At 36.0% G+C, this 26,662-nt stretch overlaps 2 protein-coding genes and 1 pseudogene across 3 annotated transcripts in view; 1 reads left to right on the top strand and 2 right to left on the bottom strand.

Moving 5' to 3' along the window:
- LOC139960589 (uncharacterized) lies at window positions 1–19,900 on the top strand. 2 transcript variants are annotated; one of them, XM_071959051.1, is made up of 18 exons: window positions 1–392; window positions 4,187–4,314; window positions 5,004–5,111; window positions 6,038–6,162; window positions 6,708–6,761; window positions 7,376–7,451; window positions 7,980–8,024; window positions 8,711–8,910; window positions 10,069–10,134; window positions 11,078–11,165; window positions 11,364–11,606; window positions 12,177–12,347; window positions 12,930–13,111; window positions 13,889–13,972; window positions 15,348–15,562; window positions 16,153–16,290; window positions 16,650–16,788; window positions 17,510–19,900. In XM_071959051.1, exons 2-18 carry the CDS (start codon window positions 4,215–4,217, stop codon window positions 17,687–17,689), a joined length of 2,214 nt encoding a protein of 737 aa, XP_071815152.1. In that variant the 5' UTR covers window positions 1–392; window positions 4,187–4,214; the 3' UTR covers window positions 17,690–19,900. The 2 variants fall into 2 exon arrangements, with proteins under 2 accessions (XP_071815152.1, XP_071815153.1); XM_071959052.1 differs by having other exon boundaries at window positions 4,184–4,314.
- Window positions 14,933–15,010, bottom strand: LOC139960739 (U2 spliceosomal RNA; annotated as a pseudogene).
- Window positions 19,901–21,041: 1,141 nt separating the features above from the next.
- The window catches only part of LOC139960667 (uncharacterized), a 104,548-nt gene continuing 98,927 nt past the window's right edge, over window positions 21,042–26,662 (bottom strand). The window contains exons 32-35 of the mRNA XM_071959218.1: window positions 25,558–25,772; window positions 25,058–25,195; window positions 24,327–24,462; window positions 21,042–24,207 (exon numbers count right to left, since the gene is read on the bottom strand). Of these exons, the coding sequence (XP_071815319.1) occupies window positions 24,040–24,207; window positions 24,327–24,462; window positions 25,058–25,195; window positions 25,558–25,772 (657 nt within the window). The 3' untranslated portion in view covers window positions 21,042–24,039. The remainder of the gene's footprint in view (window positions 24,208–24,326; window positions 24,463–25,057; window positions 25,196–25,557; window positions 25,773–26,662) is intronic.

Raw genomic sequence — 26,662 nt, 5'->3', positions numbered from 1 at the left:
AAATATCACCTGAACTTGACACTTATTTGGTTCAGTGAGACGGGACTATGTGGGTGTTTTTCTTTATACCATAGTACCGTAACTAATCGCTCTGTATTCGGCTATCCTATATTCACGACGGAGCTTAGAATACGAGCACAAAGGTTGTTTGATTTCAACAGTTTGTCACTTATAAAAAATCCCTTTTAACGCACCACTGAACTTCGATATTAATTTATTCGGCGCAATCACGAAGAAACTGAGTGAGAATTGTCTGATCGTACCGGAGCCCTCCATATCGCTGGTCGTATATACAGGCAACAACAATGATTGCAGAATAACCTTCACCCGTTAGTTGGTAATCGAGGCTAACTGAAAAGAAAGTAAGGCCGCACGTACTGGATATATTTGAGGTAATGTAAATTATTTTTTTGTAGTTTATGACTAAATATTAAAACATATGGCTGATATGTTGGTGTACAAATGTCAAATAATCCAAAGTTGTTTGGTTCTGTGACAATATGTTTTGTAGTGTTCGTGTAATGGTACCTTTTGCTTTACCGTTGCACTTAATTGAAGCGGCATAGTGACTATAATGCAAGATTCATTTGCAACCTAAACAACCATGATTGTCCACTAACAGACTAAGATAGATGAGAGATACAAATATTTTTGCCATAGTCTGCTCTTTTGATAACTATATGCCAACATTGTATAGTGATTATCAATATCTACATAGATTCAGCAGTTTTGCGCTGTTCTGCTTAACTTTACACTCGTTATAGATGTGACGTGCTCGTTTAGGAATTTCATGGTTTATAAGAAACCTATGCAGAAATGATCTTGAATGACAATGATGTTAAAGGTTTAGGTTATGCAATTTTCATTCCAGCTGCAAAGTTGCATGTCTCTCTGTAGAGATTCATGTCATTGATTGGCAAGTTATTTATCAACCAAGTGATGTCTACAAGAACTAGTTAACATTTGCGCATTGAAGTATCAAGTACTATATCAGTAAATAATACTACTGTACTGAATAATATTCTTAATCTATACGTTAAATGAACCACTTGCATCTTTGTTTAAAATATCGGATCTCTGACTCTTGACATGACCCCCTCTCTTTTGAAGTATGTGACGTCACAAAACTATCATAATCATTAGACATTAATAAAGTCTCCTCATGATCTTGTAGTGCCAGTATACAGAATTGTCAGTGTTAGAGGAATAAAACTGATAATATGTCTTCACAGTCGCCGGAGTCATATGTACTTGGTTCATATTTTACATTTATCATTCAAATTCCAGTCATGAGGTAACTTACTTAATGGTATATTTAATAGGATCTGCTGCAGTAACGCCACAATTGGGTCACTAGATTTGACCCAAACTATGTCGGGTTATAACCTATACATGCGGTTAATAAGCCTATATCTTGTGTTTCCGATATAACGAAAAAGGTGAAGCCTTCTGCAATAGCCATTAAGTTTGTGTTGCTATCAAATTTCTCTAAGATGAAACCAAATTCTAGCGGGAAATTACAAATAAAGTTAATGACTCTGATATAGACTATGTGAAAGTCAGTTAACATCTTCATATGTATTTCTGTGGTTTGTTTAAATATTTTTGTTTGATTTTCTTTTTATATATATACTTTCTAAAAGATTTAACATTCGTTTTTTAACATTTAACATTCGTAAAGTCATCCATGCGCTTTACATCAAAGAATGAAATTTCCTTGTAAAATTTCACCACAATGAATATCGAAGAAATATTACTAAAGCTTCCAAGACCGAGGCAACTGGCAAATTGATTTGAAACACGTTACAGTTATAATTATATTTCCATTGTTTAAAGGTGAGTACTCTCACCGACCATATCTCGTTATGTAGCTTCTTAATGACATATATTTTTGGCTAAATGAGTTCCACGTAAAGGTCACGTATTTGACAATTAATATCGGCCACAACTTCCTATGGCCATGAACAGGTTTTCCTGTATTTGTAACTGAAGCATGGAAAACGAACACCAAACAGAAATCATCAGTGAGATTCAGTAGTTACTAGTTTAACTTTACGCGTCACTGACTGCATGCATTGGCTAGTTTTAGAATACCATTATATGCAACTGAGAGGGGGAGTTGACTGGGTAAACAGCACCGTGTCGAATATGTTTGCACGAACAGGATGTCAATAACAGTTATTATAGCATAGACCAATACTCTTGTGTTCATTGAAAACAGCTGCGATATATTGAAATGATTTACTTTAGTTGAAACTTTTTCATATGATGAATCTATAGAGATATGATACTAGAAGAAAATCTTACTCAATAGTATAATAAATTTTGAATTCTCTAGCCGCTAGAAAAACCTGAATTTTTCTGGACTAATCTGATTTTTATTCCAAAGAAATTTTGATCAGAATGAAATCAACCCGCAAAACTCAGGCCTGATTTGCATAACAATCAAACTAATCTAACTAGAATTGACTTTAGACCAAAAAATCACTGGCGGTCCGCATATGGCCCGCGGGCCGTAGGTTTCCCACCCCGGCTCTAGACACTTGTCGGTCTTTAAAAAGTGACAATTTATAAGGGGGAAAATACGTTTGAACCAGGACTGGCGTATAACTGAAGGTCATATACCAATGGTGTAACACGCCCAAGTTATAATATAACGTTAGGGCTAAGGTTAAGCTCGTGTGACTCAGCCTACGTGGCACACATTGACCAGAAGAAAAAAAAAACGAAATACATTGAAATATCAAAGTCAAGACTAGTGAAGTTCCAAGTATAATTGCAGGTTTCAAATATTGAAGCTTAAATGTGTTTAGGTCAGGAACTTTCCTAAAAGCTGCATTGATAAGCAATCGATAACCCAGGGATAACCTCGATGTAAATGTTTAATCCAAAATTGTAAAGATTATAGCCATTAAAAATTAAGCAGTTTCTTGATATTTGCAGAGTTTAGTGACAGTCACCACCATATGCCTATATGACAAATTCGTACCATATTAGAAACATGCGAGGCAATGTTTTACTATAATGGAGTAATGCAATTGTAGTATCTGTGGAAGTAAGAGGTTCAGTCTAACCCAATTAATGTCACAAAATGTGATACATTGATCTATATTTTATTTGTATTGGGGCAACACATTATTCAACGTTGTTTGGATACTGACGTTCGTAATGTTGGGTAAAATATTAGTCCAACCTTTTCAGAGTAAAAACATAGGGAACCTGTAATTTAATACTATAGACTACCAGCTGCAGCATGAGTACAATTACAGTCAGGTATAGAATTCTACTTCGTATGCGAGTAAAGTATATTCTAAGCACGAGCACCTGCTATCGCTGTCAAGTATCTTAACTTGATTTAAAGCAGCATTTTGCGTTTTGTCGCCGTTTTCCACTTGTTTGACAAGTCCACCGAGTTTTTTTTTACAAATATCAATCACAAAACAGCAAACTAAGATATTAGCCAAGTTTTTTCCCTGCGAAAAGCGTTAATTGTCGAGTAATTCAGGACATTTGCAGATAATGAGAAAAGTGTCGTCCGACAATTTACACATTTAATATTAACCGCATACAGTTCCCCCAACCCACCAGTTTGAATTTAAGCAATCAAAGATGCAAGTTTAGTTATGAGCCTTTGCTAAAAATAGATTCAAACGTCCAGCGAGCTGGACTCTATCAGCTAACTGGTACAGCTGCCATAGACAATCTACACAAATCAAGCATGGTGTTGTATTACGTATTGGCCAATGACGTTCGTAGCTTTTAAGTATTCATATCATGGGCAAGGTTTATTTGGATCCCAAAGGAAAATATCTTCGAGAAACACTAAGTTGAAAGTTGTAAATTTTTCGACTTTTATTCCACCATTTGAAGTAAGATTTGAATAGATAAGCTAGTTTTGTATGTCGTTATGGCATCGTGGAATCAGTGATGTTGAGAAAACCAACAGAAAAGGACGCAAAATGCTGCTTTAAAGATGAGTACAAATTCAGGATAACCCCGAGTTCGAGTACACGACACTACGTTATAGGATATGAGTTCAAGCAGGAAGTCTTTATTACATCTAAGAGTGCCACAGTGCTATAGTATGTACACATACCCATGTGTCGTTCGTAATATTTACATAACCATGATCACTTAATTGTGAGTATAGAGAGAGTATGTTAATTAATATTTGCTTCTTCAGCAGGTACTACTCGTTGACATCAGTTAATATCATGAAGGTGTTGAAGCTAATTATACCGGTGTCCATTCTTTTATTCAAATCCGTCGATGCCTTTGTGCCAAATATATTAGAATACAATTGTACAGAAGCAGGTAAGAGTCGAGTTTGATGTATCGTTAATTGTTATACAGGCATCGTATGAATAAAACAAAAGAAATAGGCATCGTATGAATAAAACAAAAGAAATTTTACTCATCAAAAGTTAAAACTGTCATAGTGGTGTAATTCTTATAGTTTTTCCTTTTTTGCATTTTAATATAACATATAGATTAAGATAAGCATATTGTGCAATAATTTACGATGCAATAATGAAAACACATCACACTACCGTTGTATTTCGGCATTATTTCCGCCTGAAATCTCCTAGTAGGAACGACTGATTAATGTTGATGCAGGGATATGAACTCTGATTGATATCAGATGACATCTCATCATATAATAGGTGTGCTATTCTTCAAAGTACTAATTTTAATTTAGAAGAAACAAAAACATTCGTATATCATTTTTTATTAAAGGCGCAATCCATCTCGTCTAATTAACTGAATAAAGAGAAACAAGCATAAGAAGCCTACAATTTGGGACTTCCTTTTAAACTCTTTCTAAAACTTGTAGAATGATTGGATAACAAGGGTCTGCTATCAAACTATTCCCATGTGGTATATACCTTTTTTCTTTTGTATTACCATTATGTCTAGATTATTTTTGGGCATAATTTCAATAATGTGGAATAATAATCAAATTAAAACTTTAGTACAAATTATCTCCTTTGTATCACTAACAGACCCAATAGAGCAGAGTACTTTTGAAATTAACCACGCAATATCGAGGTTAGCTAATGGAAACTGGAGACTTGACTATCAAATATCCTGGGAGCCGCCAATTCAGGAAGGTAAGTATGCATCTGATGAACATTTTATCATTTGGAAAAGTACTCTTAACGATTCAATCCAAAAAAATTAACTAGAAATATTAAAGAAACATATTGCATTTAATATGAAGATTTTCCATGACAAAATCGCGTTGATATGGAGCTTCTCAATGCAACTTGTGCAGTGTTTTGCCCTGTTTGGTCTTCAAAATAGCATAAATGCTACGCATGTAGACTGAAGTATCTTAGCAAAATGGCAATTGCTAACTCAGTATATTCCTTGAGTGAAAACCGTATAATGTGGCACTTGATAATCAGGAAACTGCCTGATATAAATCTATCACAGTCTTTGGTTTCATTTAAAGATCATTAAAGGAGCAATTAAACGCAAGTTCTGCAATAAGATCACTTAGATGATATGCAATTTGTCCTTCGCAGCGACCATTGAATAGTTTTATTTTAGTTGGATGGAGTTATGATTTTTCTGCAATCAACGAATTTGGAAACGACTGAACGTAATATTGCGAAACATAATGGAAATTAATATAAATATCTTCAGGGAGACACAGTGGCTCAATTGAATCGAAATTTGGCATAATTACCCATGATCAGTATTTAAGCTGAATTACCTTTTTAAACATACGTCATTAAGATTTGTTTTCCTTTTAAAGTCCTCATTATCTATAGTAAATATATGTAATCCTTAGACTTTACCTTTCCTAAAAAGTGTGGAGATGTTTTGTGTTCTCATTTGGGCACGACGGGTTTAATAAGCTAAACATTGTATTGTTATTAATAATCGTAGAAGGTACATGTACTATGCCAATGTAGTCAAAACACTGACATGGGTGGGGGGTGGGGTGGGGGAGGGCGATGCTCTCGTAGAAAGATTGATCATCTTAATTTGTATTGTTACTATTAATTTATTTCTGTTCAATTTTACAAAGCTGTGATGTACTTGTCAGATCTTCAAGTTGAGAAAATCCAGAACGGTCTCACTCCTTGGATATTCAGTTCATGTGATGAAGTTGTAAAATTTGCAGGTAGCCACGAAGCAAATGGGAATCTTTCGGTAAAGTTGGTTTCGGGAATAAACAACATCGCTGTTGGCTGTGCATGTTTTCCCAAGCGATTGCAAATATTTTATGGAACTTTTGTAATTGACTATTGACAAATAATTGACAGATAATTGAAAGATATTTGACAAATAAATGACAAATAATTGACAAATAATTACGATGGAACTTTCAAGGTTTTGACTGCATGTAATTAATGTTTATAGTGAAATAGGAAAATAATGTTAAATCCGAATTTCAATATTATCTCAATTGTGTCATGCATATATCGCGATGAATTAATTCTTAATATATTACATGAATGATTTTATATTCTGACTTGATTGCTAAATATGATTTCATCATATCTAATTCGTTTCAATTTTGCCATGTATATACTTTGTTTTGGGGGTGGGGTGGTGGAAATTTCCCGTGTAATTACTTTATGTTACACTTCATTGATAGCAACAACTGTTACAGTAATTAAGACGTTGGCAATGATTGTTACCCAATTATCACAACAACCAGTCCATATCTTCATTATACACTTTTCCCGTTTCAGTCAAACCCAACTATATTGCAAGAAATACCTTTCACTCACAATGGGCTATTTCAGGTTTGATATCTCTAATGAATAAAACTTAATTTCTTCTATAAGCTTCCCCATTAGCTTTGTATATTTTAATGGGATAACATATATCAGAGACATGAACGTGGTTCATAATCAAATGTAGCTAAGTTTTGGATACTTTATTATCATCTCGCGAAAATACAGTCTAAATTAAAGGAAAACCGCTGACAGGTAAAGTAAGATGAAGTGTGAAGGTAAATTAAAAGCATTCAACTCAACGGTGATGTATTATAAGACCAATTGATTAAATTTTATAAACATGACTTAGTTTCGATGAAAATTCTTATGAAATAGTCGGATACGAGAAAGAACTTTAAAAGGTTTTGTGCTTTTACAGCAAGTATTGCAACATATTAAACTAAAATATGTTTTTAATCAAATTTCCTTCATTTAAATTTCATAATAATAATGCGTGTATACTTATATTTAGTTAATTCTGTAATATCACTTCCACTTACAGATTTGTTCTAGAATGAAAAAGAATAACAAAAAAATAGAAACTGTCTTTAAGACATATTTCCAAACATATTTTGTAAATTATCTTTACTTCTGAGATTCACGTAGTTTAATACATTCGCTCTTCGATTACCGTTACGCAGGTGGTTTATGGTGTCACGTTTGGAGGTTCCCCAATTCCAATTTCGCCAGTAACCAGTGTTGTTTTTGAAACTCCAGGTAAGATTTGGATAAATCCCTCATCGACATTCAATTTCATGCTGTCATGTATGATTGATACTGAATTGTATTTATTCTTTCAAAACAGATTTTGTCGTCTGTTATAATGACCGTGCATGCTCTTTCAAAATGTCGTCTGGGATGTTAACTACACCGAATAAACAAAACAGATTTACATGTTTAAAAACGCGTTTGGAAAGCGTAAATCAGATTTCGGTAACCTTGATATATCATTTTAAATACAAAAAAAAGGATTTTGTATTTGCATTTTATATGCTAAACATATCTAGTATCCCCATACGGAGCGCTTTAATGTCGTCTGGGATGTTAACTACACCGAATAAACAAAGCAGATTTATATGTTTAAAAACGCGTTTGGAAAACGTAAATCAGATTTCGGTAACCTTGATATATCATTTTAAATACAAAAAAAAGGATTTTGTATTTGCATTTTATATGCTAAACATATCTAGTATCCCCATACGGAGCGCTTTATACATTCATTCTATTTTTTTTTAAATCACTTAGACTGCTTTGAAGCGACAGAAGATGCTACATTTTGTGCTGAACAAGGTAAATATATTATTAAGTACATGATTGTTTTGGGAATGATCGCTCACAGTAATCCTTTACTATATTAATCATTTCGTTTCCGACCGCTGTCCCTAGTGACTTAGCCGGGGAAGGGAGAGGGGCTTGTTCCCAGATTGCCCATACTTCCTTCAATGTTTATAAAACACGCACAAAAGTCGTGTACACTGGCAAACATCTTAACTTGTACTACATTAATGTGTTTAAGATGATGAGGAATACTAGGTCCAGTTTGCACGAATAATCTCTATCAAAAAAAAAAATATGTGTCAAAGGTGAGGCGTTCAATCCTCTACACCCCTCCACTTAGACCCACTCCCTAAACGGAACTCAGCCAATTTTTACTCTCCCGAAAATACAATATATGTGACGACGGGTATGCTAGTTGTTGGCGTAATGAACACCTATAATAAATGCCTTAATATAGGATCCGATATATCAATCCCTTAATATAGGATTCGATATACTCAGACTCTAATGAGTACTGCCCAGTGTGACCTATCTATTAACAGTTTGTTTTAGTATAACATCTATCATGACTAAATAAACACAATTTTACGTATATATAGGTCTGCTATGTTGTTTTCTCCTTGATGTATGAAAACCATTTCATCATCTGTCAAAGGGTTTGTTGACGTTTGTCAAAATATGAATTTGTAAATTACCAGACGTTCTGCGATGTGGAATGCCGATAAACGTTTCGCTCGAGGAAGTTACATCTCGTCCATACAATAACATCAGTATGGCGTTTAGCTGGTCACCTCCAGTGCAAGTAAACCGATTAAGTGAGTTAGTGGAGTACAGGATACAGTTTCACACGGAGGATGGAGACCTGCTGTTAACTGACACCATACGACACAACGATGACGTAAGTTTGATCTATATATCAATAATAATGAGACAACATTGATGCATTTCCAGCCGGTTGCGTAATCTTTTAATATTTTAATCCGCTAATCAATATTTAATTAAAAACATACGAAAATATAACAAACTCTTCAAAATATTCAGCAAATGAAGTTATGGCTGCCTAAAACTTTTATGAATATGAAATAACCCCCCACCAATTAAAAATAAAACCCATCACTGACGAAAAATTCCTCTCGAAAACAAACCAGTTTGTACAATTGCCAAAAGGCAATGTGAGCAAACTAATCTATGACAAGTCTACTGCAAGAAACCTGTGTAGGTAAATATGTAAAACTTAGATGGCCTCACGTGTCGATCCTAGCAGGATCATCTTCAGAGCTATAGGCCAACCGAAACGAAAACAATTAAGAACCCATTTATAGAGACAGATGGGCAGATAGTTAAACTGGACACTCGTCCACTATGTAAAACTTAGAGGGCCTCACGTGTCGATCCTAGCAGGATCTTCTTCAGAGCTAGGCCAACTGACACGAAAAAAATAAGAACACATTTAGAGAGACAGATGGACAGACAGTTCAACTGGACAAATGAGCAATGAAACAGAAGCCAACATAAGTATTCGTCAAGTGTTATATGATGTACGCAATTCCACTGACAGTTCAGACTGCAGTTTAGCCAGTTGCGATAATTTCCTAATGCTAATACCCCTCTAAACTGTACACCAATAACATGCTCTCAAAGCACTGGTATGGACAGTACAAACAGTTCCTTACCTTGATCTGATAGAAACCTGATATTAATACTGCTCGTACTGACAATACGATTGCTCTTAAAGCGGGACATGACACTACAGTATAGAAAAACATTGTCCCAACTAGGTGAGCAGTTAACAAACGGGTGAAATATTCAGTAAAAGTTCCTTCATGATGTTTTTTTGACAGAGAGTTTACTGACTTGATTGTTTTTCAAGTAAATGATTATCATACACTTGAGGATGTTTATAAACTTACATTATCAATGGATGGTGATAACAATTCACTTGTGATTTTATGGATAATAATTGATACTATAGTTAAGATGACGAATGATAAAATATTCTGTGTATATATGACTTGTATATATATTAATTAAAATTATTATACATACATTGTTGCAGGAGATACTGTACCATTGGGAAGCAATTAGCCCATACATAGAAGAAGATTTTCTCTACAAGATAACGGTAAGAAGTTAGGTAAAACTTATTGCTAAATCTTGCTGCATAATGTTAGCACTTTTTCCATGAATTAAAAACCAATAAAATACCATAGGCAATTTTAGTTGAATTCCTTTAAAGGTCGTAAGATTTCCCACCAAATATTTAAAACTGTGTAATGTAATGGCAACTGTCTTTCGAATAAGAAAAGGAAAAAGCGAAAGTCCTTAGAAAGTTGCGACGTACTTGTAAATAAACTCATCAACATTGGGCAAACACAGTTAGAGTCGTATGTAAGAAACACAAAAAAAAGTCAATGAACAATACGTATTGGAGAATTGTCTAATTTTCAAAGTAAATGTTGATGTATTAATTAATTTGAGTGGCATTGAACACTGATTATATTAGCGATTTTATTTAATAGTTGAGTTCGCAAGTCTTGGCTATGCTATAGACATACTATTTTGCTTGTATATTAAAAGCAAGAGTCATTCGTTCACATAGATTTCTTTGCTTTATATAGTTCTTGGGTTTTGTAGGCCTTATGTACCTCCGTTTTCTTTTATGGCTGGACCACGCTTTGCCTCTTACGTTATATTTTATATCAATTAACAATTAAAGAAGTCCATTTAAGCCTATGGAAAATACAGATTGAGAGGTGTTTGTATTCTTCTATGACACTATTCTTACGGTGATTTAAAGCCGTATATATACGGAGGTCACCATAATATTTCGAATTTTAGATTTACAAAATAATTTGAGAAATCAAGTATAGCCGCACTTTCTTAATTCCTGTACATGTGGTTCCACCTCTCGCGCAAGGAAAGAAGCGAAAAGATATACACCATATTAGTTATAATATGGTTTAGGCTATAGATGTTCTGGATGGCAAACTCGTAAAAATAATCACCCGCCCCCACCCTCCTACCAATATCCATCCTCTCACTTTCTTATTTTTTTTTTTTCACAGCTCGTACCTTACGTTTCATCCAAGTTTTTTCGAACTGAACCTGGAAGACTCTTCACGAAATGGTTTGCAGCCGAATTTATTATGGAAGGTAAACTGTTCTTTTTTTTTGTGGTAGAAAATACTTAATCAATATCTCCTGATTTGTAAAAAGAATAATAGTGGAAAAGTCAATCCTTAAGGAGGATTAAGATGGTTCAAACTATTATTGTCTCTTCATTTTCAACTGACCTGAATTTTTTAGTGTAATTAGTATAATTTTCATGTCTTTGGTTTTGTTATACATCAGCGACATCAGAATACCCTTTTGCAACTGAGGACAAAAGGAACATGAGTTCAATTCCTAGAGTACCTTCAACCCAGAAACCTTTCCTGGATACAGCAGCCATTGTGGCATTATCCGCGGGACTGGTCCTGCTTCTTGTGATTTTAATCATAGCATGTTTCTTATGGAAAAGACGGAGAAGACGTGTGGCTGAAGATCGTTTTGAAAATCGTCATCTTCAAGGACTACTTGAAATGAGACAAGCGGGTAATGATCGAAAGTTATTTATAATGTTAGGTTTCGAATGTTGTAGGTTTGCTATATAGGGAATATGAACGATATCGCAGATATAATACCATATATGACTATGTTCTGAATATGTATCACAGCTTACAAAGATAGCTATACCACTTGTATACAGATCTCAAACAAACTTAGAGATATCATTCATTTATTAACTTTCATTCATTATTCCCGATAATATAATATATCATTTACATAATTATGAGATGATAGAGGAGGCGTGTGTATATATTCGAAAAAACATGGACAATCTTGCTACTGTTATGTTTTGAATAAATTTCAAGTTGTTGCTTCGGGGTAAGGTGAAAACAGAAGTGGAATATTTACAGGTCATTATTCGAGTACGATTAAAAACAGCGATTAAACACAATTTGTGTAAATATGATATTTTTTTGGTTATTTCTTATCTTACTGTTTTCTTTGACCTGTTTATGATTTCATCGCTTCTAATGCAATATAATTTACATGTAATTAATATCGCTGTTTATGGAATACAAGCCTACTTTACACATTCTGGAATATTCTTATTGTCAGAAAATCGACGAGAAGTTGATCCGTCATTGAAACATAAAGAGATCAAATACGAACAGGTGACGATCGAATGCAAACTGGGCGAAGGAGAATTTGGCGTGGTTTTTAAAGGCACGCTTTCCGGTATGAAAGACCAAGTACACGACATAACAGTTGCCATTAAAACTACTAAAGGTAATTTTGCTTGCAGACGGCGACTTATAGTAACTAAACTCAAATAAAGAATGTTGTATCAAAGAAGTATGCGGACGGAACTCTATTGAGGGAATGTGTGAAACAAAATCACCATTCATGTAAGAAGCAACGAGATGCATCGGAGCGGAGGAAAGGGGGGAGGGGGAGGGCGCCTAATGGCCTTTTTATTGTTATCTCCATAAACATGAATTTTGAATAAATGCGAATTTGGTTGTCGGAATTGATCCTTTTCCACTTTTGTAACTAAAGAAAGTGTCCTATTGTTATGTAAAATGTGTTGGGTGAGGGGGGCGGAGGAGGGGAGGGGATAGCGGAAGTACATACACGTAGAGAACCTTGCCGGAGAAGCAAAGGTCATTTATTCATCATCATTAACCCATGTATGGAGATTACCATGGAGTTGCCACAAGAGCCAAACGAGCTAACACGGAGAGTGTCTTTACATGGTATGGACGTTATATATTACATTATCATAACGTAGTTCTCTATCGGTGATAGATAATTCATATCATTTTTCATTTATAACTTCCGGTCATGAAAGTGTTTGTAATATTTTAACAGTTGGAGCATTTTCCGATGTAAAAGAAGACCTGTTGAATGAAATGAAACTCATCGCAGAGCTTGGCGACCATGTCAACATCCTCTTTCTTCTTGCGTGTTGCTCTATTACCGAACCTTACTACCTTATAACAGAGCATATGAAGTACGGGGACTTGCTGGGATTTTTACGGAAGTGCAGAAAGGTATGCTCAATATTTATACATAATAGATGCACTTAAAAAAAACAAATAAATATGATTGTAAACAGAACAATATATTGACTTAAGTGTTATGGAAAGGTAGTAAAGTACTCCTACTGTTTCCCCACTTTTGTGACACATATTTATATATGTATGCTCCATGAAAACGTGTGAAGGAAAGGGAGGGGATGGTGTGGCAGGGAGGGGGGAGGGGAGGAGCCATGCCCAAAACGTTCGGTAGAGAAAATGTTTAACATTTAAATGTCGGAGAAGAGTTCAGAATGCTCCTTCTGGCCCACTACGATATCAGGTGAGGGATTTAAAGGGTTGTTTCAACCAGACAGAAGTTCAAAAGTATTCTTTAAAAATAATACCTAATTTATAGTCTCAATAAGCCTAAAAATGAGAAACTTGCCATCGTTCAACTTTTGTAAAGTCCGCCATATATGAAAGTAGGCGTCAACAACCCAATGGCCACACCCTTCCTTATAAATCAATGATCCCTCTCTATATAGCCTTTTCCACAAAGTTTTCATACTCGTTCCGTCCTACAACAATCGGGAGGGGGGTGGGGTCAAATGCTCCCTCACTCCATCCATTGAAATCCTGCAGTGACTTTCCAGTTCCGTTCTGAAGATGATAACTATCCAATATTGAATGACATATTTGGTGTCAGAATTACTGGATTGTAATGACAAATCTTTTCAAACAATGCATCAAAATTTATATCATATATCTGCAAGTTACTAAAGTATTTTTTCCCTCTCAATTTCAACTCAGTTAGAAAATTTGGACGAAGATCCTATTTACTCAGTAGGGGAGAACCAACAATTTATAATTGCTCGTGACGTTGCCAAAGGAATGGTAAGGGGCAAAAGTATCATTGGACGTCTCATGCATATGTACTTTCGTGTGATGTAAAGAATGTGAGGCCGTGCCAGCAGATGCACACAGAGATTACAGTAACTACTGTAAAGTTTGGTAACACAGTAAATACTGGATTGTAATGACAAATCTAATAAATCGGTAGCATGTGCTTTGGGATTACAGTAAGAACGAAGGATAATGTGTGATCCCAAACGACTGGATTTCGTAGGATTACACATATCCTCAGTTCTTACTGTAATTCTAATAGCACATGCTACCGATTTATAGCACGATCCAGTTATCACTTTGTTACAAAACTGTAAGATTAACAGTAATAGCTGTGTTCATTTTGTGTATCGAGTAACTGTGCAGTGCAATTCACTATATCCCATCATTATCTTTACATTCGAAGCTGCTAATTGTTGTGGTCAAGTGGTTAAGGACACAGTAGACTTGCAATCTAAGGTTTCTAGATTCGATTCCTAACCAGATCATTACATTGTGTCCTTCGAAAAGGCACTTATCTTCATTGCCTCTCTTCACCCAGGTGTATAAATGAGGACTTGTGAGATAAATTTTCAGTTGGGTGCTGTTTAGCTGTTGCCATGAAGAGGGCATGGCTCTGTTTTTGACAGGTCATTGTTGACCATGCAAGGGTAATATTGTGATACACATTGAGCACTGTTATCGGTGGACATGTCCTCAATATAATGACGTACTATTATTGCAGTAATGATATAGAGACTTTGTTAGGTTGAAGTCAATTTCCGAATCAGATTACGGAGTATGGTTTCCTTGGCAACGCCTCCCTGCAACAACCCTGGCGATCTCATAAATGTGTGCTTTATAAGAAAAGTCACTCAGGAAAGAACCTGGGCACGAAATCCAAACTACCAAACGACTGAGCCGCTCTCAACCCCAGTCCCCTTGCATCGGGACTGTGACTGTGTGATCATCGTCGGGTGTGTATCGCCATTCCCATCAAAAGGGAACAGATACTACACATGATCTTAGCCAAAAAGGCCGAGAAGCGATCTCCCTTGGCATGATAGGAAATGCACAGTTAAATGAAATAGGTCCGATTAAAAAGGCATGTACATATCTTATATGTATAGGTTTTATGATGCGATTATACAGAAGAGACTATGGAGAACATTGTTTATCACAATTATCATTTGTCACCTTTTCAAAGAGCAAAGATAATGAAGAATTATTATATACACCAAAAAAAAAAAACATTTCAAGGTACATAGTCTTACTTTTTTTATTGCTGGACAAATAAACATACACGTGGAGACCCACACAATATATACAAGTTAAACAGAATCGTTGTATCCTTTTGGCTGCTTACTTTTTTTATTTTGTCGTACAGGCTCATATACAAGGAAAACGTTTCTATCACGGGGATCTTGCTGCTCGTAACGTACTCGTTGGTGAAGGATTGACGATAAAAATAGCGGATTTTGGACTCGCCGATGACATTTACACGAGAGGATATAAAAGGAGAGCTACCGAACAGAAAATACCGGTGAAATGGTGCAGTCTGGAAACGATCCTGAATGGAATATGTAGCTCAGAGGGCGATGCGTAAGTAATAAATAATGTTACTTTTAAATGACTTCGTAAAATGTTTCCACATTTCCAACATCACTGCTGCACCCACTCAGCCGCGCAATCCACCACAAGATTAATGCAATGCCAACATATTACTGTTCATACAAATGGTTCGCGTGTTAGTCTGTGAATGATTGTAACACATGAAACAATTAGAAACATACATACACACCTGTGTTAGAACAAATGGTACGCGTTTTAAGGTCTGTGTATCATTGTAACACATGAAACTGTTGGAAACATATATAAACACCTTTGTTAGAACAATTGGTACGCGTTTTAGAGTCTGTGAATCATTGTAACACATGAAACCGTTAGAAACATACATACACACCTTTGTTAGAACAAATGGTACGCGTTTTAGAGTTTGTGAATCATTGTAACACATGAAACCGTTGGAAACATATATACACACCTTTGTTAGAACAAAAGCAATGTCAACTGGTTTGGTAGTTTCTTGAAAACTCCAGTTTAATTATATCGAAGTCTTCCTTTCATCTTCTTCTCTTAACAAAAACTGAAGTGTTTTAATTACATATATAAATTTTCCTTTTTTAATGTAGTTGGTCTTTTGGCGTGTTGATGTACGAAATCTTCACGCTTGGTGCTACTCCATATCCTGGTATTGCACCGCGTTTCTTAGTGAGCCAACTAAAAAATGGATACCGCATGGAACAACCAGAAAATTGTCCCGATGATATGTGAGTATTCACATGAGCACGATTTCCCCATCTCACATATCTTTGATGTACCTAAATGATATTGATCTCCCAAAGAATAATTGCATGGTATTTGTTATGATAATATACAATCTATAGCATAATTCGAATCCTTTTGTTTTCACATGAAACAAAGTTTGGTCAATCGGTCAGCAACTTTATTAACTCAAGGAAAGCGTGGAGCACAAGTTTTAGTCGAAAACTACAACAACACTACCATAATATATTCAAAGTGTTTGGCAGTTCGTACATGATTTAAATTTCCAAAGGTAACTTAAAAGAATACTCGCTACAAACATTTACTTCATTTATAGCACTTGTACTATTACTGTTACTTGCAGTTACGATTTGATGAAACGGTGTTGGCAGGAGTCTCCGGACAGCAGGCCGCGATTCGCAAGAATGGTTGACGAGTTAGGTGATATGTTAATGACAAGATGTGATTACATTCAATTCGACGGCGCAGAGGATGAGACTGAGGTTAGTATAAATGAGAGAAAGGTCAAATAGTACCGTTTGAAAATAATACTTGTCCACCCGGGTTCGTTTGTTCCTACCAGTCATACCTTGTGTTACTTTTCGATGAGGACATATTTGTTTGCCTTCTTGAATTCGCAATGTTTTATTACAACCTTGTGTGTATTATTGAAACGTGTCCTTTGTACGATGATCAATGCACGAGGGCATGATATTGTGAGCTTTACGAATCAAAGCCAAATAACAACAACTTATTGATTATATGTAGTCTCAGGACAAAATTGACGTATCATGCCATAACTGTATGTATATAAAACACCGTCTCTGTTCATAATGTGACACCGTAGTCTAAAAAAGCTGTATTGTAAAGCCCGGAAGACCTAAGAGACGCGTGGGTTGGGTATTATCGCAACATACATGTGATCGTGATGTCTTGCTGTTTCATAATTAGTAATGTATACAAATAATTTTAATACCAATACTACTAATTTTATTGATTTTTATATGATATTTTCTATGCATAAATTAAGGAAATAATACCGCTATATGAATAATACAAGGTAAGGATATTACCTGTGTCGAGAACGTTAGATAGATCATACAAAGTGATGATCAGTATATCTGAACATTCTCTGTTATAGTATCTGGATAAAAAGTTAATCAATTTGTTATTTACTATATTTAACTATAATATATTCCTTACCTTTTATTCTCGCCCACACAGATAGAAGAATTGCTAGAACTACCGAGGAGAAGCTCAGCATCACAGAACGATTATCAAATTTCAAACGGACAGACACCTAATCTGGCTCCAATTCTTGATGAAGATTTTGAAGTTGACTTTGATGAGCTACAAGATGTTTTAAGGAAATCTCAAAAGGAAACAGGAAAGTCTGTACATTGAAAACAACATACGTACCAGGCGCGTATCCAAGATTTTCTAATCCGGGGGGCGTGAATTACTATCTAGCGCCACCATCAGTTGGCGGGCAACGTCCCAGAAAATTTCTGGTTTTGATACCGGAAATGGCACTTCTCGGGCTTAAAAATTACCAACCAGATGTACACTTTTGCCTGTGAACCAAGAATTTACCCCTAGTTTTTTTTTTCATCCATAACCTTTTTGAAGATTGTCACCAGTCTGCCAGTCTTACATCATGTTCGACCTCATCGTATCTCCTGTGGTTCATTGCTTTTTGTAGGTGATTCTACGTCGCGGCCCACAATACCCGTCAGCCCCACTTTACAAGGTTTTAAGCCCATTATTTGTTCAGAATTTGAGAATTCACAATTCTCGTGAATATATTCACTTCAAAACGTATCCATAATGTTGCACAAAATTTAATCTATGGAAAACCAACATAGAAAAACCTCCTTGAATCCTTAACAGACCGGTCAAAATTGCACGAGTAGAGGGAAGTATGATGAAGAATGTTGGTCAGGGAACTTTCAAAAATTCAGACACAGTTAATTTATTGGTGTACAAATATTGAAACCTCTTATAACGACTACTACAAAACTTCGTTGAAGGAAATGAAAAAATACCAGATATTTCCGAAACCATTTTCATGCTCACTGATATGATGTGATATCTGCTGTTTGCTTAACAAATTCGAATAACTGAAATGAGACTGAAATAAATAACTTTTATATGTTTATTGTGCAATGCCCCACCAGTGGCGTAACGACGAACCTGGGGCCTGGTCCAAGCAAGTTCGTCCGTGTTTACAAGTGGGGGGGGGGTGGGGGGTTAGTAGGTCATGTAGGTGTAACACCCTACTTGATACTATCAAAGCGCCACCATCAGTTGGCGCGCAGCGTCCGACGATTTGTTTTTGCCAAAAAATACTCCTAGTTCGTCGGAAAAGACACTTCCCGTTCAAGTTGCATTTACACATCGGTTATTTTGAGATCTCATGTCTTAGGATTTTGACTTTCAATAATTTCAGTAATGCATTATGGGTCCGTATGCAATGAACATAACTAGAAATTTGTTGGTTGGGTGAAATCATTGAAATGCTTAACTTTTGTTTTAATTTTTGATTTTCCGGGGGGGGGGGGGGCAAGTGCCCCCTACTGTATGGAGTAAACTGGAGACTACTGTACAAATACAGTAATAAATCCTAAGCATAGGCCTAATTTCGGCTGGAACTTTGTCTCCATCTAAGCTTAATTTCCTGTGCTTTTTACTTACCAGATACACCGAATGCATCTTTATTCTCACCTTTTATTATTATATTTATATGAAAGCCCTGCTTTTTTCTCCTAATGATCGCAGTTTCGAGTCTGTGGGGTGTTAGGTTATTGTTTTAGAATTTTCCAAAAATCATATGTCCCAATGTTGTACTCAGTACAACATTGGCTGGAATTGGGTTTTAAATTATATACTTTATTTTCATTATAATAATAAATAACACAATTAGCTCGATACATACATTAATACCCAATGAGCCCATGATCATGATGTCCGTATTCCGTATCACGTGAAAATATGTATATTTTCTTGTTCAGTCTTACATGAGTTTTTCTTTCCCAGTAAAACTGGTCCTATCTATCCAAAGTGGTACCCCTTTTCTGTGCATCAGTATAGCGGGGGCCCCCTTTTGGTCGGGGCCTCCGGCTCAGCACGGTCCGAGCCCATATGAGTTACGCTACTGTGCCCCACATTCTTTTCATTTCGAAAGTCGCACAGTTTCAAGTTCACTACACACTGAAGGCTTCGATTCTCTATCTGCCTTCAGTTTAGGGAAGATCTTGGGATTTTCATCCCTAGATATTGCTAGATACCCATACAGTACAGTGTCCTTGGGATTTCTTGGGATTTTTCGGGGCATAATCTTGGGAAATGGCAATATCGGGAGTGGTCACACTCCATGTAGATCAGTGCACGACCTCTAGACGACACTAATACACAACCACATCACTTGTTATCGATGAAGTGGTGTGGTGCCGGATTTTGTCAAGGTCTTGGTACTACGGGCGAAGATCATTAATTAACTTTCGTAACTCATCGGGAAGCGATTAGAGGGGTGGGGCGTAGGGTTGTGGGCGCGCGTTTTCATGCAGATGGAAACAATCTGAAGAAGTGATGGGTGCGTCCGCCACCCCCCCCCCCCCCCCAATTGCTCAATTCTCCAATCGCATTTTAGATTCATTGTAAGAGTTACGGTACTAGGTTTGGGGTAACAATTAGCTTTCAGGTCGGAATGTATAACATTTTATCTCTGCATGGCAGTATTGCATCGAAGGACATAGATCTAGTGCAGTTCGCAATAGATCCTGGTCTAATACCGAATTGCGTCATGTTCCCCGACGACTCGGTCGAGTTCGAGACCAGCCACAGTTGGTGTCATAGCACAATTGTACAATTGTTTAAGGCGTCCATACACACACACGCGCTATGATAGACCATATATAGTATATATAGTATATATATATATATATATATATATATATATATATATATATATATATATATATATATATATATATATATATATATATATATATGTGTGTGTGTGTGTGTGTGTACATAAGTGAGAGAGGAAAATGGAAACGTCAAAAATGGAGTTGTCGGTGTAAGGGGTAAGGTGAGGCGCACGCCCCTTCCGAAATCCTCGAGCCGTCACTGGCTACCCTGTGTATATATTAGGGATCAGCGTTGTAATTATGACTGTTCCTCTTTCTCCTCCCGGTGTCTTGGCGTTTATCTTCTACTCCCTCCTTTTCTCCTTTATTCTCTCTTTCTTCTTTTTCTTTTCTCTTCCTTCCTCCCTCCTTTCCCTCCTCTTTTTCTTCTTTTTTTCTTTCCTCTTTTTCTTACCCGGGGGGGGGGGGGTGCGCCCCCAACACCCCCCTGGATACGCGCGCCTGCGTATAGACACAGAACATCATTTATAGTTGTTTACGTTTCTTCTATACGCTCTGTACCTGGTTCATTATAGCTTAAGTTACGTATCATGCATGTGTTGTTTCACAAAACGATTTATTGTTTTTCATAGATTAATGATAAACTTCGAACGAAGAGAGCATTCGATATTTTGCTACTGATACGAAGAGCAATTTTTTGCTATTTTAAGCATTTTTATCAAAATTTGTCTGGTAAGATATGGGTCCCATATTTGGGAATTAAGTAATAACTTTTTATTCGCATATACACACATACACACAAACCAGATGCAAATCTGGATAAGTATGTACGACAAGCTTTAATTGATTGAATTGAAATGTTTACACGAAAGTGTTTCAACCCAAAGTAAGTATAGAGAAGAACTGTTTATGGTTATGCCACCTCTTATTTTGAAAAACACACAAAAAATCATTCCGTAAAAGAGTAGCTGTTTTTTGCTGTATTTCATTTATTTGCTACTGGTAACGAAACAAGATTTTTATAGATAATAAACATATCATGGAGTGTACTTAAAACTAACAGTCAAAAGGCACTCGACGACAATTTATCACGGTCATACTAAATGAATCTAAGTTTTAAGATGCTTTATGAAAGATATTTGCACCTCTGTTGAATTTGATTTAAAACCTGGGGCAATGAAATATAGTTATACGCAAATAACACTACACACTTATTTTGATGTTTTGATCACTATCAAAAGAAAATCATATTATAGCATATTATAACATACAGATCAATTACAATTCGAGTATAGTGAACAATTTAAACCTTTTACAGAACTCAGCCGATTCACACAGAGATTAAAGTAACTACTGTAATACTTAAAAATTTGTACCACCGTCAAAACTGGATTAATATGATAAATATAATAAATCGGTAGCATGTGCTATTAAGATTACAGTAAGAATTGATGATATGTGACAAGTCTGGAAGTCGACATTACATAAGAAGTAAATACAAAGCTTTTAATAATGCTTGTTTCTAACGTTAACTCAAGTCTCTGCGTTTGCGTGCTTTTGAGCTGAGTGTGGCATCATAGCGTATCAAAATAATACAGATTTGTTGTGTATGGTCGCATATTTATGATAATTCTTACGACAAGGGTTAAAAAAAAAGAGCCCATCATCAAGACTCTCTACTCATTTTCTACCCAAATGAAGTCTAGTGACCAATTAAGTCATCAATAATTCTAATGAAAGATTGATACAAGAATAAAACTTTCAAACGCCTACAAAACATACCGTCTAAATGTTAATAACATGAAATAAAAACATCCGAAAAATTATCAAAACTTTTGACATTTTAATTGATATGTGAAATTTAAGTAGTCAAGCTGGATATTCCCATTGCTGAGGGATATTTTTTTTATATAATACTTAAGTTATTAAAGCAAAATTTAAAAAAAATTATCAAGCAAAACGACTAAAGCCGACTGAAGGGGACTCGACTCGACAGCCGTAACGTTGAAAATCGTTTACTTGGACAGTATACCAGCGATTGACTATTTAGCTAGTTCTTAAAATAATTTTAATCAAGAATTTGTGTTTATGCACTATGACAGTGAAGTAGTCTTAGTGGTAAATAAGGAGCAAACGGACATACTCTTGTCTATAAAGTATGACTCGAAACGTATGCGCTATAGCCTACGTATTTGGTTGTCCCTACCGAAGACCAGATATATTGAAGAACATGAATGGATCATCTATTTTATAGACTGAATAACGACATGTGACTGGTGTTTAGTCAATTGCGTAGGTCTTAGCAGCAAGCCAATTACTAGAATTCGAATCTACTAGAGTAGCACTTTCTGCTGAATTTCCTCGACTCTATTTGACAAACTTGACGTGGTTCAAACCAGGACGAAAAAGATTTGACTGGAGCCGGACTCGAATCAGAAAATGAACTCGATATACATCCACGGTTTTATGTGGCCCAGCCTTCTTTTAGAAAGTAACAAAATACTTCTGCGCCGATAAGTACAATCAACAGAAAATATTAGCGTTCCAAACAATAAAAGACACTGAAGCTATGGTTGCAGCTATCATATTTTTCAACCTTAGTACGATATCAGATACTGTACTGAAAGTGACCAGTTTATCGCATGCACGGACGTATGGAATATGGACCAAACCATCACTGTCAAATCTTCTAAAATAAATGAAATACAAACTTGTTTTAGAAGTGTTTAATCCTTTACACTAGCCGTAAAACTGCGTGTTTTCTTTTTCGGTGAAGTTAAGTTAGGACTAACGATATAGCTAGATCAGTTAATGATTTGAGACTTAATATGCGAGATCTGCACATGGTAAAGCGGCTTTTCCGTTTTAATCATAAGGTTTCATTACTCATTGCATCATTACTCTATAGCGACTATCAGATACTGTACTGAATGTGACCAGTTTATCGCATGCACAGACGTATGGAATATGGACCAAACAATCACTGTCAAATCTTCTAAAATAAAACTTGTTTTAGAAGTGTTTACTCCTAACTAACTAACTAAAGTACTTACACTAGCCGTAAAATTGCGTGTTTTCTTTTTCTGTGAAGGTAAGTTAGGACTAACGTTATAGCTAGATCAGTTAATGATTTGAGACTTATATGCGAGACATGCACATGGTAAAGCGGCTTTACCGTTTTAATCATAAGGTTTCATTACTCATTACAACATAACTCTATAGCGCCGTCCGCAAACTATTGAACTCGACACAAACGTGGTTCACCCCAAATATTCCGGTGCACCGTCAGAACCTTTCCAAACGTCGAAATTTGTTTCCATATATAGGTCTCGAAGCTTGCCGAAGATCGATTAGGTTGGTTTTTAATATCAATTCCATTCTCCAAGCGAGCTTTCATGAATTCTTAGCATACATTATGATGCGGTACATTCCACATGGAGGTTTTTGGCCTAAAGGTTATAGTTCTTGTCCGAGAAAGTTTAAGTGTTCTCTTCTAAGTAACAATCACTCTGATAAAAGTCTATTAACAGTACTTGATCACACTTGATAAAACCTATCATGAGTAGGCTTTTGACTAATATAATAAACAAGCTTCTGTGTAGTGTAGTGTAGCTATTGTCGATCTATCAGTTGCTTGTGGTGTCAGATAAGAAGTTGATATTCTTTACAAATAAAAGATGCTTCATATCCAACATTGCAAAGCAGGGTTTAGTTGATTTGTAACACGAGGCATGTATCCTGCAGTCATTCGAAAAGATAATCAAGCATGTTCTAGAATCTATTCCCATTTCTAACAATTTTACAATTACGCGTCTACTTTCAATAATATCAACACACGATGGCGTCTATGCCTTCTATGTCCATGATCTTTTTGTTGTTGTAAAATCACACGGATGGTTCGTCTTCTTTGTTTGTCATAGGATTTTTTAAAGCAACCTGCAGCTCATCAAAATCAACTTGACTATCTTCGTCAAGAATTGGAGCCAGTTTTGAGATATGGTAGTCATTCAGCGATGTTGATCCTCTCCTTTCTAGTTCCAGTAATTCTTCGTTCTAAAAACGAGAGAGACAAAAGCAAATAACAATATTACTACTTAATGCACAGTGACAGGTTCTTTGACTGAACCATTTGACGACAAATCCCGCAATTATGATCGGATCGTGGTATTTACCTGAAGGAATTCTTCACCGTCGAATTCGAAGTAATCGGATCTCTTCATTAACATGTCTCCTATCTCTTCAAACATGTGTTCAAATCTTGGCCTGCTGTGTGGTGCTTCCTGCCAACACCGTTTCATTAAATCGTAACTGCAAGTTATAGGATAAGGAATGTTTCATGAGAATGAAAGTACTATGAGTAATAATTATTTTATCATTACCACCAAATTTTGGCGAAACGTCATTGCCATACTATATCATAATACAAAAGATGCGAGCCATCTACGTTTCACATGTGAGAATGGTGACACGTAATGTAGTAACTGACTCGTCCTTGCATTCTATATCATCGTATTCGACTTTTTGTTCGGATTGTTATCATTAGGGGATATAGTATAGATAGATACCAATATACACTAGTACTCGTTCTCACGCTTATAGAGTCTTGCACTCGTACGCGTACTCACATCACTATTCCAACTTTTCTCGTACTCATGCTGTTGAATGATAATATAGTGTTATACGCTCTGGTGACTGCGATGTCAACAGGCTGTTTCAAAATAAACCATAATTTGCGTAAGATTCGCAGAACCCGTCCGCGATCATAGTAAACTTAATAACTTAGCTTGACATAATTACGGTCAGATAATGGCATGTATATGTTTGTTTGAACCACACGTTCTAACCAATTAGGTCAAGGAGGGAGAATTGGATTCTCTTTCTAGAACTGCTTCTGTATACTTACATGTCATCAGGACAACTTCCCGGTTGTTCCATGCGGTAGCCGTTTTTCAGTTGACTGACTAATAACCGCGGTGCGATACCAGGATAAGGAGTACCACCGAGTGTGAAAATCTCATACAGCAGTACTCCAAAGGACCATCTAAGTTAAACAGAACATACGACGAAATCATAGACCTATTACTAAATAAAATAAGTTTGACAATAGCATGTGAATTAGGTGTCTATGTTCATTAGTTTATAACTGCTGACGAAATATTGTCAAGCTTGTAATGATTGCGTCAAATAAGAAGATGACTTCAGAAAACTCATTATATTTCCTTCTTATTCATCAGTGTCATAATTTCTGGAATCACATCGTTCATAATTTAATTTTCATATTTTACACATTTGCCAAATTCTGTTCAATATCGTGGGAGGTTCTCTCATATATTTGTAAGATGATGAAATATTTTACCAATGAAAGACGTTTTTTATACAAAGGAATTATATTTGGTTACATACGAGTCTCCTTCTGAGCTACATATTCCATTCAGGATCGTTTCCATACTGCACCATTTCACCGGTATTTTCTGTTCGGTAGCTCTCCTTTTATATCCTCTCGTGTAAATGTCATCGGCGAGTCCAAAATCAGATATTTTTATCGTCAGTCCTTCACCAACGAGTACGTTACGAGCAGCGAGATCCCCGTGATAGAAACGTTTTTCTTGAATATGGGTCTGTCAGAATTAAAGAACAAACAAATAAGAAAACGTCATGTCACTTTGTCCGCATATTGTTCACATTGTACAGCAACACCCGATTATCCTGGCTTTATCAGTTTAAAACTGGTAAGGTGAGTACCCGTTAATCAGTTAAAACTGATTTATGTTATAATTCCTTAACATGTGTTACATTTGTAACCGGTTGTTACTGGGAAGGACTTACAAACAGAAAGTATAGTCAACACATAATCCTATGCATAATGATTGACTGGACTAACCAGACTAATCTGAAGGGACATTTGTTTAGACTCCAACCAGTCATTACTTGAAACAACCTTTGAGTAATGAATTAGTCCGTTAGTAATTTTTCCCACAGTAGCATCTGCTGACAGGTCTAACACGTGTTACGGTGTTATAACACACTTCAGTTTATACCGAATAACGTTGTCTTTTCTTCACAGTACAAACTGATTAAGTCATGTGCATTTTGGTGATAGCAAACATAAATTAAAATAGTAGGGCTATCATAAATCACGATTAATCGGGAATGTCTCGTTTTTGCAACAAAAATACATTACCCTACGGCTAAAGTAAAGTTCGCAGACATCAATGTTCTTTTACGATACGCTTACTAAAACAAATAAACCGATTTGTAGTACTCCACGCATCGTTGTCGACGCATAACATGATTGATGACAACATGTGAGCCTCACAATCTCGGCGGGAAAAGTTGTATAACGTGGGCTACAATAGTTGCAACAAGTATTACCACGTTACGCTATTGTAGCTATTTCGCGATATATATATATATATATATATATATACATATGGTAGATATATGGTAACTATGGTAGCCCTATGCATACGGGCACTTAAACTACACTCGAGTGAAATGCTTTTAAACA

Source organism: Apostichopus japonicus, chromosome 19 (assembly GCF_037975245.1).
Source record: "Apostichopus japonicus isolate 1M-3 chromosome 19, ASM3797524v1, whole genome shotgun sequence".
In the NCBI taxonomy this organism is placed as follows: Eukaryota; Metazoa; Echinodermata; class Holothuroidea; order Aspidochirotida; family Stichopodidae; genus Apostichopus; species Apostichopus japonicus.
This window is presented reverse-complemented; position numbering and strand designations above follow the sequence as displayed.

What these genes read in the sequence shown, in the direction of transcription:
- LOC139960589 (XM_071959051.1), top strand. Translation starts at nt 4,215, where the DNA reads ATGAAGGTGTTGAAGCTAATTATACCGGTGTCCATTCTTTTATTCAAA. An exon ending in ATACAATTGTACAGAAGCAG is followed by an intron (nt 4,315 to 5,003) that starts GTAAGAGTCGAG and finishes TATCACTAACAG; the next exon opens with ACCCAATAGAGCAGAGTACT. An exon ending in TGTTGTTTTTGAAACTCCAG is followed by an intron (nt 7,452 to 7,979) that starts GTAAGATTTGGA and finishes TAAATCACTTAG; the next exon opens with ACTGCTTTGAAGCGACAGAA.